The sequence below is a fragment of the Nerophis ophidion genome, linkage group LG17, assembly GCF_033978795.1.
Source record: "Nerophis ophidion isolate RoL-2023_Sa linkage group LG17, RoL_Noph_v1.0, whole genome shotgun sequence".
NCBI classification, from domain to species: domain Eukaryota; kingdom Metazoa; phylum Chordata; class Actinopteri; order Syngnathiformes; family Syngnathidae; genus Nerophis; species Nerophis ophidion.
Genome location: NC_084627.1, coordinates 40,587,198 through 40,604,389, shown reverse-complemented (window position 1 = coordinate 40,604,389; position 17,192 = coordinate 40,587,198). Strand labels below are relative to the sequence as shown.

The 17,192-nt window shown below is 43.1% G+C and overlaps 1 protein-coding gene and 1 long non-coding RNA gene across 3 annotated transcripts in view; both read right to left on the bottom strand.

The window, feature by feature from the left end:
- Nucleotides 1-17,192, bottom strand: part of LOC133536437 (uncharacterized) — a 141,219-nt gene that overhangs the window by 67,563 nt on the left and 56,464 nt on the right. The gene's annotated exons all lie outside the window — the stretch shown is intronic.
- ch25hl1.1 (cholesterol 25-hydroxylase like 1, tandem duplicate 1) lies at nt 7,988-9,583 on the bottom strand. The gene has a single exon (XM_061876957.1). The coding sequence runs from the start codon at nt 9,272-9,274 to the stop codon at nt 8,432-8,434; it is 843 nt and encodes a 280-aa protein (XP_061732941.1). The 5' UTR covers nt 9,275-9,583; the 3' UTR covers nt 7,988-8,431.

The window sequence follows — 17,192 nt, the reverse complement described above, 5'->3', positions numbered from 1 at the left end:
GACCGCTCTGATCCATAGTAAAGCTTCACCTCCGGGAATTTTAAACAAGGAAACACCGTGTGTTTGTGTGGCTGAAGGCTAAAACCGGGGTAGGGAACCTATGGCTCTTTTGATGACTGCATCTGGCTCTCATATAAATCTTAGCTGAAATTACTTAACAGGATAAGTAATTAATAATTCCGCTGGTAATCGCAGTGTTAAAAATAACGTTCAAAATATAAAAAATTCTCATGCATTTTAATCTATTTGTCCGTTTTCTACCGCACCAGTTCAAGAAGTCGCATTAATGTTAAGATGTATTTTATTTATTATTGGTTAGCTTCAGAATAACAATTTTATTAAAAAGAATGAGAGACTTATTATACTATAAAAATGTTGGTCTTACTTAAAAATGCATGCATTTAGTTGTATTCAGTGTTAAAAAATTTTTTATATGGTTCTCACGGAAATACATTTTAAAATATTTGGCTTTCATGGCTTTCTCAGCCAAAAAGGATCCCGACCCCTGGGCTAAAAGCTTCCCACCTTCATCTTTCTACTTTGACTTCTCCATTATTAATTGAACAAATTGCAAAAGATTCAGCAACACAGATGTCCAAAATACTGTGTAATTGCGCGATGAAAAGAGAGGACTTTTAGCCGCAAGTGGTGCTGCGCTATGTCCCCTGCAACCCGAAACGTCACGCAGACGCGTCATCATTCTGCAACGTTTTCAACAACAAACTCCGCGGGAAATTTTAAATTGTAATTTAATAAACTAAAAATGCCGTATTGGCATGTGTTGCAATGTTAATATTTTATCATTGATATATAAACTATCAGACTGCGTGGTCGGTAGTAGTGGGTTTCAGTAGGCCTTTAATATTGATAACATGATAACGTTGGTACTTTTGTGAATTCTTTTAGTGTTTTATCTAGCCGTGACGTCAGTATGATGGCATCTGCATCCTTAAAGCTCACAATGTGACAAGTGACTCTATTGGTAGTTCAATAAGTTTCAACAAGTTAAAAATGTCCTCCTCAATTGTATTCTTCACTATGCACTGGTAAACATGTATTTTTCAATAAAAGACACTTCAACATGCACATGCTTGATTTGATACAACTGAAAGTTTTGTTGAACCCGTCAAGAAACATCAATGACCACTTGATGAGTCCGTCCGTCCTCAACAGACCTTAAACCTCTGTCACGAACATTTGATTCACAAACACCTCTGTTTGCAAACTTTTTAACTTACAAACTTTAAGACCAAGCCTAACATGCCTCGGTGTGCAAACCGTGTTTCTTTGTATGAATGTTTATATTCAGTCATTCAATTTGTGTTAAGCCTGCAGGCAAAAAGCAGGGCACAGCATTTATGGGGAACTACATTTGCTGACCAGGACACTATTAGTCACTTCTCAGCGATTAAATGTGTGTGCTTTTTCTCTGTTGACATTTTTGTCTATTTTGCTAAATCAATATGAGCCTTAAAGGCCTACTGAAATGAGATTGTCTTATTTAAACGGGGATAGCAGGTCCATTCTATGTGTCATACTTGATCATTTTGCGATATTGCCATATTTTTGCTGAAAGGATTTAGTCGAGAACATCGACGATAAAGTTCGCAACTTTTGGTCGCCTTGCCTGTACCAGAAGTAGCAGACGATGTGCACGTGACGTCATGGTTTGTGGAGCTCCTCACATCTGAACATAGTTTACAATCATGGCCACCAGCAGCGAGAGCGATTCGGACCGAGAAAGCGACGATTTCCCCATTAATTTGAGTGAGGATGAAATATTTGTGGATGAGGAAAGTGAGAGTGAAGGACTAGAAAAAACAAAACAAAACAAAAACTAGACGGCAGAGCAATTCAGATGTTATTAGACAAATTTACTAGGATAATTCTGGAAAATCCCTTACGTGCTTATTGTGTTACTAGTGTTATAGTGAGATTCTATGGTCGTACCTGTCTTACCTGAAGGTCGGAGGGGTGTGGTGACCGCCAGTGTCTCTGAGGGAAGCCACGTTTCTCGACAAAGCGAAGACAGCCGATGCTTCCTCCATGTTGGAAGCAATCGACGGTCTGGGACGGCCAGTGGGATGTGGCAAGAGAGTCCACAGCTGCCTCTTTGACAGGTGCACGAGGAATTACGCAAGCTCTCCGCTCATGTCTACGGTAAGAGCCGACTTATCACCACCATTTTCTCACCGAAACCTGCCGGTTGACATGTGGTAGGGAACCATAATAGCTTGACCGCTCTGTTCCATAGTAAATCTTCACTGTCATCTTTTGTGAATGTAAACAAGGAAACACCGGCTGTGTTTGTGTTGCTAAAGGCGGCCGCAATACACCGCTTCCCACCTACATCTTTCTTCTTTGACGTCTCCATTATTTATTGAACAAATTGCAAAAGATTCAGCAACACAGATGTCCATAATACTGTGGAATTATGCGATGAAAAGAGACGACTTATAACTAAAAATGGTGCTGGAACACAATGTCCTCTACAATGCGTGACGTCACATCATACCGCAACATTTTAGCATGGTACTTCCGCGTGAAATTTAAAATTGCAATTTAGTAAACTAAACCCGCCGTATTGGCATGTGTTGCAATGTTAATATTTCATCATTGATATATAAACTATCAGACTGCGTGGTCGGTAGTAGTGGGTTTCAGTAGGCCTTTAAAAAGACAAAAGACCGGCGATTTTTCTGGAAGAATATGCCAAAGTAGATTCATTTCACAGCGGAGAGGAAAGCTCCTATCCTTCAGCAGCATGTCTTTCAAGGCACAGACACCCACCAGTGGTACCCTCGTCATCGGCTTATTCGAGTGGAAATGGCAAGCATTTCATCACCGGAACAGCTGAGCTAGCTTCCCGGGTTGGCCAACATAGTTTCTCTTTGAATATCCTTCTTGAAATTGTCCTTGCAAATATATATCTGCCACGATTAGATGGCCAAAACAGAATTGGCCTGTTTTTACTTCAGACTGAACGTTGCATCCATCGAAAGTTGCACTTTTGCCCTGCACTCAAGAACAGGATGTCCTTAATTCTTTCCAATGCTGTGCTTGACCTGTGAGAAACCTTCTAAATCCTGCTTTTTCTTCAGTTGGTAAAATGTGAACGAGTTATACACTTGTAAAGATTTAGAATTATGTAATAGGATCATGAGAAAAGGAGATTGCGCACAAGGTTTCTTGGTTTGTCAAGTGCATGGTCACTCTGGACAGAGTCCACTGGCCAAAACAATGAGTCAGCAAATAATATATGTGGTGACTCTGACTCGTTATATTTGCAACTCAATCAAAACGATTAACATATAGTTAAAAAATGTAAATAAATGCTAAAGATAATAAAAAAAATATTGTCAAATAGTCAAGGATGCCACCTAAGGTGTGTGTGTGTGTGTGTGTGTGTGTGTGTGTGTGTGTGTGTGTGTGTGTGTGTGTGTGTGTGTGTGTGTGTGCGTGTGTGTGTGTGTGTGTGCGATCAGAAGTTCATACTTGGCCACCAACAAGGGGTACTGGGATAACATCCTGGTCTGGTGGCTCAGTAACTCACAAAGCTCCAATGTTTTTTTTCTCACCTATATAGTAGTTTAACTGAGACAGGTTTTCTCAAATATTAGGGGCTCGGAATCTTCTCTTAAAGGCCTACTGAAATGAGATGTTCTTATTCAAACGGGGATAGCAGGTCCATTCTATGTGTCATACTTGATCATTTTGCGATATTGCCATATTTTTGCTGAAAGGATTTAGTAGAGAGCATCGACGATAAAGTTCGCAAATTTTGGTCGCTAATAAAAAAAGCCCTGCCTGTACCAGAAACAGCAGACGATGTGCGTGTGACGTCACGGGTTGTAGGGATCCTCAAATCCTCACATTGTTTATAATCGTAGCCACTAGCAGCGAGAGCGATTCGGATCGAGAAAGCGACGATTTCCCTATTAATTTGAGCGAGGATGAAAGATTTGTGGATGAGGAAAGTTAGAGTGAAGCACTAGAAAGAAAGAAAAAAGGCAACGGCAGTGGGAGCGATTCAGATGTTATTAGACACATTTACTAGGATAATTCTGGAAAAGCCCTTATTTGCTTATTGTATTACTAGTGTTTTAGTGAGATGATAAAGTCATGCCTGAAAGTGGGAGGGGTGTGGTGACCGCCAGTGTCTCTGAGGGAAGCCATGGAGGAGCCAAGAAAGTCGCAGCTGCTGCAGGAGGACGCAAGCTCCGCTCATGTCTTCGGTAAGAGCCGACTTATTACCACAACTTTCTCACCGAAACCTGCCGGTTGACATGTGGTAGAGAAACATGTTTGCTTGACTGCTCTGTTCCATATTAAAGCTTCACAACAAACAAAGAAACACTGGCCGTAATACACCGCTTTCCACCTACAGCATTCTTCTTTGACGTCTCCATTATTAATTGAACAAATTGCAACAGATTCAGCAACACAGATGTCCAAAATACTGTGTAATTATGCGATTAAAGCAGACGACTTTTAGACGTGAGTGGTGCTGGGATAAAATGTCCGCTCCAACCAATAAAGTCACAAGCACGCGTCAACATAAGCGTCATCATTCCGCGACGTTTTCAACAGGACACCACGCGGTAAATTTAAAATTGCAATTTAGTAAACTAAACCGGCCGTATTGGCATGTGTTGCAATGTTAATATTTCATAATTGATATATAAACTATCAGACTGCGTGGTCGGTAGTAGTGGGTTTCAGTAGGCCTTTAACAGCTGCTGTTTTACCTCTGTCATAGTTCACTGATTGCATTTGTATGTGAGCAAAAATCTTCCCTCAGCAAGACCATGCATACCTCAATGGTTAAAACTGCTGCCTCTCACTCAGTACTACTGGGTTCAAATCCATAAATTGGAGAATTTTGCTTTTTTTTTCACCACCATCATAGTTCACTGATTACATTTGTATATGAGCGAAAATCCAGCTTTAATAGGACCCAGGATAGCAACACTGTGGGCTCCTAAGAACAGGGTTATTGGGTTCAAACCCCATGTAGGTAATCCGTCATTTACTGTAGCTGTATGGCGTCAAGACAACATGCATTATTATGTGCTAGTTGCTTGATTAACATATAGTTGAAAAATTAAGTAAACGCTAAAAAAAATAATAATCATGAATAAATTAGCAAATAGTCAATGATGACACCTCAGGGGTTACCTGAATGTGTGAATGAGTGTGTGCATGTGTGTGTAATTCCTGAAGTTGGTGGGAATAGGAGTAGAAAGTAAATTTAAAAAATGATCACTCCTGGGTACAATTAAAATAAGAGATGTTAATTGTAAAAATAAGGTTTATTAAATAATGATTTTATTTACAAACCCCGTTTCCATATGAGTTGGGAAATTGTGTTAGATGTAAATATAAACAGAATACAATGATTTGCAAATCCTTTTCAACCCATATTCAATTGAATGCACTACAAAGACAAGATATTTGATGTTCAAACTCATAAACTTTATTTTTTTTTTTTTTTGCAAATAATAATTAACTTAGAATTTCATGGCTGCAACAGTCTCAAAGTAGTTGGGAAAGGGCATGTTCACTGTGTTGTATCACCTTTTCTTTTAACAACACTCAATAATAATAATGGGAACTGAGGAAACTAATTGTTGAAGCTTTGAAAGTGGAATTCTTTCCCATTTTTGTTTTATGTAGAGTTTCAGTCGTTCAGCAGGCCGGGGTCCCCGCTGTTGTATTTTATGCTTAATATTGCGCCACACATTTTCAGTGGGAGACAGGTCTGGACTGCAGGCGAGCCAGGAAAGTACCCGCACTCTTTTTTTTTTATGAAGCCACGCTGTTCTAACACGTACTGAATGTGGCTTGACATTGTCTTGCTGAAATAAGCAGGGGCGTCCATGAAAAAAATGGCGCTTAGATGGCAGCATATGTTGTTCCAAAACCTGTATGTACCTTTCAGCATTAATGGTGCCTTCACAGATGTGTAAGTTACCCATGCCTTGGGCACTAATGCACCCCCATACCATCACAGATGCTGGCTTTTGAACTTTGCGTCGATAACAGTCTGGATGGTTCGCTTCCCCTTTGGTCCAGATGACACGATGGGTTGGGTTGTACTTGTATAGCGCTTTTCTACCTTCAAGATACTCAAAGGGCTTTGACACTACTTCCACTTTTACCCATTCACACACACATTCACACACTGATGGAGGGAGCTGCCATGCAAGGCCCTAACCAGCACCCATCAGGAGCAAGGGTGAAGTGTCTTGCTCAGGACACAATGGATGTGACGAGGTTGGTACTAGGTGGGGATTGAACCTGGGACCCTCGGGTTGCGCACGGCCACTCTGCTACTGCGCCACGCCGTCCGATGACAAATATTTCTAAAAACAATTTGAAATGTGGACTCGTCAAACCACAGAACACTTTTCCACTTAGCATCAGTCCATCTTAGATGATCTCGGGCCCAGAGAAGCCGGCGGAGTTTCTGGATGTTGTTGATAAATGGCTTTCGCTTTGCATAGTAGAGCTTCAACTTGCACTTACAGATGTAGCGACGAACTGTATTTATTGACAGTGGTTTTCTGAAGTGTTTCTGAGCCCGTGTAGTGATATCCATTAGAGATTGATGTCGGTTTTTGATACAGTGCCGTCTGAGGGATCGAAGGTCACGGTCATTCAATGTTGGTTTCCGGCCATGCCGCTTACGTGGAGTGATTTCTCCAGATTCTCTGAACCTTTTGATGATATTATGGACCGGAGATGTTAAAATCCTGCAACTGCACTTTGAAAAACGTTGTTCTTAAACTGTTTGACTTTTTGCTAACGCAGTTGTGGACAAAGGAGTGTAGCTCACCCCATCCTTTTTTGTGAAAGGAAGCGGTTTTTATACCCAATCATGGCACCCACCTGTTCCCAATTTGTCACACCTATGGATCATGTTTTGTTTTGTCATGTTATGTTTTTGATTTTGGACATTCAGTCACGTTTTGCACTTCCTGGTTTTGTTTGTTTCCATGCCAACGTCTTAGTTCCCACCTTGTCACGCCCCTGCCCTCAGTCCCGCACCTGTTCCTGATTATCACAGCCAGTATTTAAGTAATTTTCTTTCTGTTCATCATTCTGGGATCTTCTCACATGCGCACGCACCCTACCCATGCTGCACCTCCTTCATGTCCTTGTCCATAGTTCCATGCCGTGTAAGTTTTTGTATTTATGCCACTCTGCTAGTTTTGTTTATAGTTTATTATTATTCATGCCAATCGAGCAAGTGTTTTTGTTTCATGTTTGTAGTTTGCAGCATTTATGCTAGTCTTTTGTTTATTCATAGCCAAGTGTCTGTACCTCCTTGTGAGCGCCCTTAGTTTGATTATTTTTGATTATAGTGTTTAAATAAACAACCATGTACTCACGTCCACGACGCACTCGTGCTGATTCTCATCTGCATCGAAGAAACAATCCACGTCCAAGCCTTGTTGTGACACAATTAGCCTGCACACCTGTGGAATGTTCCAAATAAGTGTTTGATGAGCATTCCTCAACTTTATTAGTATTTATTGCCACTTTTCCTAACTTCTTTGTCACATGTTGCTGGCATCAAATTCTATAGTTAATGCCATCCATTTTCTACCGCTTATTCCATTTCGGGGTCGCGGGGGGCGCTGGCGCCTATCTCAGCTACAATCGGGCAGAAGGCGGGGTACACCCTGGACAAGTCGCCACCTCATCGCAGGGCCAACACAGATAGACAATATTCACACTCACATTCACACACTAGGGCCAATTTAGTGTTGCCAATCAACCTATCCCCAGGTGCATGTCTAAAGTTAATGATTATTTGCAAAAAAAAAAAAAAAATGTTTATCAGTTTGAACATCAAATATGTTGTCTTTGTAGCATATTCAACTGAATATGGGTTGAAAACGATTTGCAAATAATTGTATTCTGTTTTTATTTACATCTAACACAATTTCCCAACTCATATGGAAACAGGGTTTGTTATAAAAAACACAACAAGGCTTTAAATCAAGTAACGCATGTACAGTATGTTTAATAGAGTCAGGCAATTAAACTAACATTCTCCATGCATCCACCAAAGAATCACCTTTAAATGCCTAAAAATAGTTTGAAAAAAAAATTGAATGTGGACAAATGATTAATTGAAGTGAAGTGAATTATATTTATATAGCGCTTTTCTCTCATGACTCAAAGCGCTTTACATAGTGAAACCCAATATCTAAGTTACATTTAAACCAGTGTGGGTGGCACTGGGAGCAGGTGGGTAAAGTGTCTTGCCCAAGGACACAACGGCAGTGACTAGGATGGCGGAAGCGGGAATCGAACCTGCAACCCTCAAGTTGCTGGCACGGCCACTCTACCAACCGAGCTATACCGCCCCACATAATTGACATGGATGTACAGGCTCACACTGACAAAACATAGTCTCTAATTATGTAGCCGACCTATCGTCTTTCTTGTCCCTCAGCGCGACTGCCGTACCAAATATTCTGTCCCAGTGGCTAAAAAAGGGAGCGTAGTTGCTGCTGGGCCTCTGATGGTGCATGTCGTGAGCCGGTGCGCCCCCCAGCAGGCCGAAGGGCACCAGTCGGTTGAGGCTCCACGGCAAATCGTAGCCAATGTGATCCTCCACTGACATCCAGATACTGAGCACCGTGACGCACCACATGGTCAAAGGGTGACACTTGAGAAAAACGGGATCCTGGTTGCTCCAGAGTGCTACCGTTAGCAGCTCTGGGATGCTGAGCTGCTCGGTGGACCATGAAAAAGGCGCCGTGTATTCATGGTGGATGGCGTGGATGCATCGATAAAGCTGCTTGTTTTTGTGGTGCATAAAATGCCAGATGAAGTACTGAGTGTCAAAGAGGAGAAGAAGAGCCAGTCCGTCTATGAAGACTCTGTGAAGGGCGGGAGCTTCCTGAGGTATCGCTGGGGGAGGAAGGATGAACATGCTGACCATCACACTTGGTAGGACAAAGAAGATTTGGTTGAAAAGAGCGATCAGCAAGCTCCTGGCCATCATTCCAAGTGTGGGCTGCCTCTGCGGCTGGATCTTGTACCGGTGGAAAAAAGGAGCCCTTTGTCCCAACAGGTCCATCACTGCAAAAGGTAAGCTGAAGACGAAGTAGCTGCAAAAAGCAAGCAGGACTGGGAAGAAAGGGGACGAGATGAGAGGCAGGTGGTGAAGAAGCAGATAGTCCCAGAGCGGCTGCAGGAGACACTCCCATCTCGTGGAGGTGAGAGGATGCGTTGGCAAGTCGCTGATGTTCAACATGTTGATGCAAAGCTGCACGCTGGACTACTTCTGCACACTCCACACCAGCAAAATCCCTCTTATAAAGTATTGGAGTTTGACTCAAAGAGGATTAACCGTTCAAGGGTTTTCAGGAAAATACAACAAATATATATATATGGGCTTCACGGTGGCAGAGGGGTTAGTGCGTCTGCCTCACAATACGAAGGTCCTGCAGTCCTGGGTTCAAATCCAGGCTCGGGATCTTTCTGTGTGGAGTTTGCATGTTCTCCCCGTGAATGCGTGGGTTCCCTCCGGGTACTCTGGCTTCCTCCCACTTCCAAAGACATGCACCTGGGGATAGGTTGATTGGCAACACTAAAAAAAAAAAATGGCCCTAATGTGTGAATGTGAGTGTGAATGTTGTCTGTCTATCTGTGTTGGCCCTGCGATGAGGTGGCGACTTGTCCAGGGTGTACCCCGCCTTCCGCCCGATTGTAGCTGAGACAGGCGCCAGCGCCCCCCGCGACCCCAAAAGGGAATAAGCGGTAGAAAATGGATGGATGGATGGACAACAAATATATATCAAGACTGGATACGATGTTTATGTTCACGGTGCGGCTGCAGCTTTTAGTTGTTTTAGTAATTTAAAATAATCAGGTAATCGGGTTAAACACATTTCATAGCCTCAATTCGCATTTTAGGGAACATAAGATTTTTCTGTTTGCCATAGACTTAAAGGCCTACTGAAACCCACTACTAGCGACCACGCAGTCTGATAGTTTATATATCAATGCTGAAATATTAACATTGCAACACATGCCAATACGGCCTTTTTAGTTTACTATATTGCAATTTTTTAATTTCCCGGGAGTTTGTTGTTGAAAACGTCGCGGAATGATGATGTGTACGCGTGACGTCACCGACTGTAAGGAAATATTAGTGCTGCGCACACACACAGCTAAAAGTCGTCTGCTTTAACGGCATAATTACACAGTATTTTGGACATCTGTGTTGCTGAATCTTTTGCAATTTGTTCAATTAATAATGGAGAAGTCAAAGTAGAAAGATGGAGTTGGGAAGCTTTAGCCTTTAGCCACACAAACACAATGATTCCTTGTTTAAAATTCCCGGAGGTGAAGCTTTCCTATGGATCAGAGCGGTCAAGCGAACATGGATCCCGACCAAATGTCAACCAGCAGTTTTTAGTGAGAAAATTGTGGTAAAAAGTCGCCACTTACCGGAGATCAGCTGAGCTTGCCCCGTCCATACAGCTGCCGTCGACTTCAATCAGACACTGGCCTCAAGACATCCGTGGACACACCCTTCCGACTATCAGGGACTATTAAACTCACTAAAACACTAGCAACGCAATAGAAAGATAAGGGATTTCCCAGAATTATCCTAGTAAATGTGTCTGAAAACATCTGAATCCGTCCCAATGCAATCGCATTTTTTTTTAATGTGATTTTATTTTTAATTTTTTTGTAGTTCGTCGCTATCAATATCCTCAAACACAAATCTTTCATCCTTGCTCAAATTAATGGGGAAATTGTCGTTTTCTCAGTCTGAATAGCTCTTTTTGTTGGAGGCTCCCATTAAAAACAGTGTGAGGATGTGAGGAGCCATCAACGGATGACGTGATCGTCTGCTACTTCCGGTACAGGCAAGACATTTTTATTAGCGACCAAAAGTTGCGAACTTTATCGTCGATGTTCTCGACTAAATCCTTTCAGCAAAAATATGGCAATATCGCGAAATGATCAAGTATGACACATAGAATGGACCTGCTATCCCCGTTTAAATAAGAAAATCTCATTTCAGTAGGCCTTTGATTCTTTTGTTTTTAAATAAAAAATGCACTGAACCTTTAACATATGTGCATAAATAAAAAATTAATAAATAATTAAAATAAAACTACAAACCCCGTTTCCATATGTGTTGGGAAATTGTGTTGGATGTAAATATAAACGGAATACAATTATTTGCAAATCCTTTTCAACCCATATTCAGTTGAATGCACTACATAGACAAGATATTTGATGTTCAAACTCAAACTTATTTTTTTTTGCAAATAATGATTAACTTGGAATTTCATGGCTGCAACACGGGCCAAAGTAGTTGGGAAAGGGCATGTTCACCACTGTGTTACATCACCTTTTCTTCTAACAACACTCAAAAAACGTTTGGGAACTGAGGAAACTAATTGTTGAAGCTTTTATAATGGAATTATTTCCCATTCTTGTTTTATGTAGAGCTTCAGTTGTTCGACAGTCCGGGGTCTCCGCTGTTGGATTTTACGCTTCATAATTCGACACACATTTTCGATCGGCGACAGGTCTGGACTGCAGGCGGGCCAGGAAAGTACCCGCACTCTTTTATTAAAAACCACGCTGTTGTAACACGTGGCTTGGCATTGTCTTGCTGTAATAAGCAGGGGCGTCCATGATAACGTTGCTTGGATGACAACATATGTTGCTCCAAAACCTGTGTGGACCTTTCAGCATTAATGGTGCCTTCACAGATGTGTAAGTTACCCATGTCTGGTACCCATCACAGATGCTGGTTTTTAAACTTTGCAATTTAACAATCCGGATGGTTATTTTCCTCTTTGTTCCGGAGGACGCCACCTCCACAATTTCCAAATATAATTTGAAATGTGGACTTGTCAGACCACAGAACACTTTTCCACTTTGCATCAGTCCATCTTAGGTGAGCTCGGGCCCAGCGAAGCCGGCGGCGTTCCTGGGTGTTGTTGATAAATGGCTTTCGCTTTGCATAGTAGAGTTTTAACTTGTACTTACAGATGTAACGACCAACTGTAGTTACTGACAGTGGTTTTATGAAGTGTTCCTGATCCCATGTGGTGATATCATTTACACACTGTCGTTTTTTGATGCAGTACCGCCTGAGGGATCAAACGTCCCTAATATCATTGCTTACGTGCAGTGATTTCTCCAGATTCTCTGAACCTTTTGATGATTTTAAGGACCGTAGATGGTAAAATCCCTAAATTCCTTGCAATAGCTCGTTGAGAAATATTGTTCTAAAACTGTTCGACAATTTGCTTACAAAGCGGTGACCCTCGCCCCATCCTTGTTTGGGAATGACTTAGCATTTCATGGAAGCTGCTTTTATACCCAATCATGGCACCCACCTGTTCCCAATTAGCCTGCACACCTGTGGGATGTTCCAAATAAGTGTTTGATGAGCATTCCTCAACTTTATCAGTATTTATTGCCTCCTTTCCCAACTTCTTTGTCACGTGTTGCTGGCATCAAATTCTAAAGTTAATGATCGTTTGCAATAAAAAAAATTTTCAAATATGTTGTCTTTGTAGTGCATTCAATTGAATATGGATTGAAAATTATTTGCCAATCATTGTGTTCCGTTTATATTGACATCAAACACAATTTCCCAACTCAAATGTAAACGGGGTTTGTATTATAATTGTTTACATTTTAGGGGAAGCCGAGTATACCGAGGACATTTTTGAGCAGACAGCAAACAAGCAGATCAGGTTGCTAAAAGTGCTTGTACAGCACCCGCCCCCCCCCGCCCCCACCACCACTCGGTCTCTCCAACAACAAAAACTCAGACAAAAGCTCCACCCCACACTCCTGCACCTTCTTCAATGGGTGCAGAGAGCAGAAAAACGAGGGGAGGGGCCCGGAACGAACGCGCACGGAAGGGGGACCCCAAGCCCTCTCCTCTCCTTTTTCTGCTCGCGAATAGCGAGGCCCAGGAGCAGCTGTTGCGGCCCCCTCGGACATTTGAGCCTGTGCCTTTCAACCCCCCCCCCCCCCGACACACAAAGTCTGGAGTTGTAAGTGTGAGGGGGTGCGGGCGGATGGGGAGTGTCGGCGGTGATGTGCACAAAGCGAAAGGCACACTTTGCCGGATCAACCTGGCTCCGACACTTCTCTTTAGCCGGCAGATCCAGCAGCAGGGGTGGAGGAGGACTTAAAGAGCAGGAGGAAGCCTTTAAAGTTGTGGTGAGTCAGTCACGGCACAAAGGAGGCCCTCAGGTCTGCCATAAGGACGCACGCACATCATCTGTTCTCTAACACTCAGACCGATACACTGCAAAAAGTCAGTGTATAGATCCTGGGTGTCAAACTCTGGCCCGCCGTGTGATTTCATTTGAACCTTGAGGCAATCTTAAATTACAAACCCCGTTTCCATATGAGTTGGGAAATTGTGTTTGGATGCAAATATAAACGGAATACATCCAATCCAATCCAATCCACTTTATTTATATAGCACATTTAAACAACAATAAAGTTTCCAAAGTGCTGCACAGCCATGTTAAAAACAATATTATGCTCCACCAATGACTGAATAAAACAAAAAATGAATAAAAATAAAACCAATAAAAACAATATAAAAACAAATATGATTAAAAACTATTTTAAAAGGTAAAATCAATTAAAACAGTAAAATAAAAATCAAAGTGTATAAAAAACACAGAGGACAGAGGACCACACAACTCACGTAGTGTTAAAAGCCAAAGAATAAAAGTGGGTCTTAAGACGAGACTTAAAACACTCCACTGTGGAAGCAGTTTGAACATGGAGCGGCAGAGTGTTCCAGAGCTTAGGGCCGACCACAGAGAAGGCCCTGTCTCCCCTGGTCTTAAGTCTGGTCTTGGGCACCACGAGCTGGAACTGGCTCTCGGACCTCAGAGCGCGCACAGGGATGTAAATTTGGATGAGGTCCGAGATATATTGAGGTGCCAGTCCATGTAAAGATTTAAAAACAAACAGCAATGTTTTAAAATCAATTCTAAAATGAACAGGGAGCCGGTGAAAACTCTGAAGAATTGGGGTTATATGCTGGCGTTTCCTGGGCCATGTTAAAAGTCGTGCTGCCGCGTTCCGGACTAACTGCAACCGGGAGAGAGCTTTTTGGCTAATGCCAGCATAAAGTGCATTGCAGTAGTCCAGGCCACTTGAAATAAAAGCATGCACGACTTGTTCAAAAAGGTTAAAAGATAAAAACGGTTTAACCTTTACTAAAAGACGAAGGTGATAAAAACACGATTTTAAAACGCCATTGACTTGTTTGTCTAGTTTAAAATCGCTGTCTATAGTGACGCCAAGGCTGGTGACTCTGGGACGCACATCATTTTGCAATGGTCCCAAGTCAGTGAGGAACGGACCAAAAACTAAAATTTCCGTTTTTCCCTCATTCTTTATTAAAAAATTCTGGGCTAACCAAGCCTTGACGTCGCATAGACAGTTAAGAGGGGGTGTAAGGGGGCCGTGGCTTTTTGAAATCGGCATATAAATTTGGCAGTCATCCGCATAAAAGAGATAAAACACTCCATGTTTCTTAAAAAATTTTCCAAGAGGGAGGAGATAAAGAGCGAACAGGATGGGGCCTATAATAGATCCATGGGGGACACCACAGTAAAGCGGGGCAGAAGAGGAGGTGGCGTCCCCCAGCCTGACAGAGAAGGACCTCTCAGACAGGTAAGATCTGAACCAATCTAACGCAGTCCCCCTGACACCCACACAGTCTCTCAGGCGGTCTAAAAGAATTGTGTGGTCGACTGTGTCAAAGGCAGCTGTAAGATCCATCCATCCATTTATTTTCTTCCGCTTATCCGAGGTCGGGTCGCGGGGGGCAGCAGCCTAAGCAGGGAAGCCTAGACTTCCCTCTCCCCAGCCCGGGGGATCCCGGGGCGTTCCCAAGCCAGCCGGGAGACATAGTCTTCCCAACGTGTCCTGGGTCTTCCCCGTGGCCTCCTACCGGTTAGACGTGCCCTAAACACCTCCCCAGGGAGGTGTTCGGGTGGCATCCTGACCAGATGCCTGAACCACCTCATCTGGCTCCTCTCAATGTGGAGGAGCAGCGGCTTTACTTTGAGTTCCTCCCGGATGGCAGAGCTTCTCACCCTATCTCTAAGGGAGAGCCCCGCCACCCGGCGGAGGAAACTCATTTCGGCCGCTTGTACCTGTGATCTTATCCTTTCGGTCATGACCCAAAGCTCATGACCATAGGTGAGGATGGGAACGTAGATCGACCGGTAAATTGAGAGCTTTGCCTTCCGGCTCAGCTCCTTCTTCACCACAACGGATCGATACAACGTCCGCATTACTGAAGACGCCGCACCGATCCGCCTGTCAGTCTCATGATCCACTCTTCCCCCACTCGTGAACAAGACTCCTAGGTACTTGAACTCCTCCACTTGGGGCAGGGTCTCCTCCCCAACCCGGAGGTGGCACTCCACCCTTTTCCGGGCGAGAACCATGGACTCAGACTTGGAGGTGCTGATTCTCATTCCGGTCGCTTCACACTCGGCTGCAAACCGATCCAGTGAGAGCTGAAGATCCCGGTCAGATGAAGCCATCAGTACCACATTATCTGCACAAAGCAGAAACCTGATCCCACGGCAAACTGGAACCCCTCAACGCCTTGACTGCGCCTAGAAAAGTTATGAACAGAATCGGTGACAAAGGACAGCCTTGGCGGAGTCCAACCCTCACTGGAAACATGTCTGATTTACTGCCGGCAATGCGGACCAAGCTCTGACACTGATTGTACAGAGAGCGGACCGCCACAATAAGACAGTCCGATACCCCATACTGTCTGAGCACTCCCCACAGGACTTCCCGAGGGACACGGTCGAATGCCTTCTCCAAGTCCACAAAGCACATGTACAAATCCCGTTTCCATATGAGTTGGGAAATTGTGTAAGATTTAAATATAAACGGAATACAATGATTTGCAAATCCTTTTCAACCCATATTCAATTGAATGCACTACAAAGACAACATATTGGATGTTCGAACTCATAAACTTTTTTTTTTTTGGCAAATAATAATTAACCCAAAATTTCATGGCTGCAACACGTGCCAAAGTAGTGTTACATCACCGTTTCTTTTAACAACACTCAATAAACGTTTGGGAAGTGAGGAAACTAATTCTTGAAGCTTTGAAAGTGGAATTCTTTCCCATTCTTGTTTTATGTAGAGCTTCAGTCGTTCAACAGTCCGGGGTCTCTGCTGTTGTATTTCAGGCTTCATAATGCGCCACATATTTTCGATGGGAGACAGGTCTGGACTGCAGGCGGGCCAGGAAAGTACCCGCACTCTTTTTTGACGAAGCCATGCTGTTGTAACACGTGCTGAATGTGGCTTGGTATTGTCTTGCTGAAATAAGCAGGGCAGCATATGTTGTTCCAAAACCTGTATGGACCTTTCAGCATTAATGGTGCCTTCACAGATGTGTAAGTTACCCATGCCTTGGGAACTAATGCACCCCCATATCATTACAGATGCTGGCTTTTGAACCTTGCGTCGATAACAGTCTGGATGGTTAACTTCCCCTTTGGTCCGTATGACACAATGTCGAATATTTCCAAAAACCTTTTGAAATGTGTACTCGTCAGACCACAGAACACTTTTCCACTTTGCATCAGTCCATCTTAGATGATCCCGGGCCCAGAGAAGTCGGCGGCGTTTCTGGATGTTGTTGATAAATGGCTTTTGCTTTGCACAGTAGAGCTTTAACTTGCACCTCCAGATGTAGCGACCAACTGTAGTTACTGATGTGGTTTTCTGAAGTGTTCCTGAGCCCAAGTGGTGATATCCCTTAGAGATTGTTGTCGGTTTTTGATACAGTGCCATCTGAGGGATCGATTTCAATGTTGGTTTCCGGCCATGCCGCTTACGTGGAGTGATTTCTCCAGATTCTCCCAACCTTTTGATGATATTATGGACCGCAGATGTTGAAATCCCTAAATTTCTTGCAATTGCATTTTGAGAAACGTTGTTCTTAAACTGTTTGACTATTTGCTCACGCAGTTGTGGACAAAGGGGTGTACCTCGCCCCATCCTTTCCTGTGAAAGACTGAGCATTTTTTGGGAAGCTGTTTTTATACCCAATCATGGCACCCACCTGTTCCCAATTAGCCTGCACACCTGTGGGATGTTACAAATAAGTGTTTGATGAG

Excerpts from the sequence above, each read along its gene's own strand:
- ch25hl1.1 (XM_061876957.1), bottom strand. The coding sequence starts at position 9,274 with ATGTTGAACATCAGCGACTTGCCAACGCATCCTCTCACCTCCACGAGA.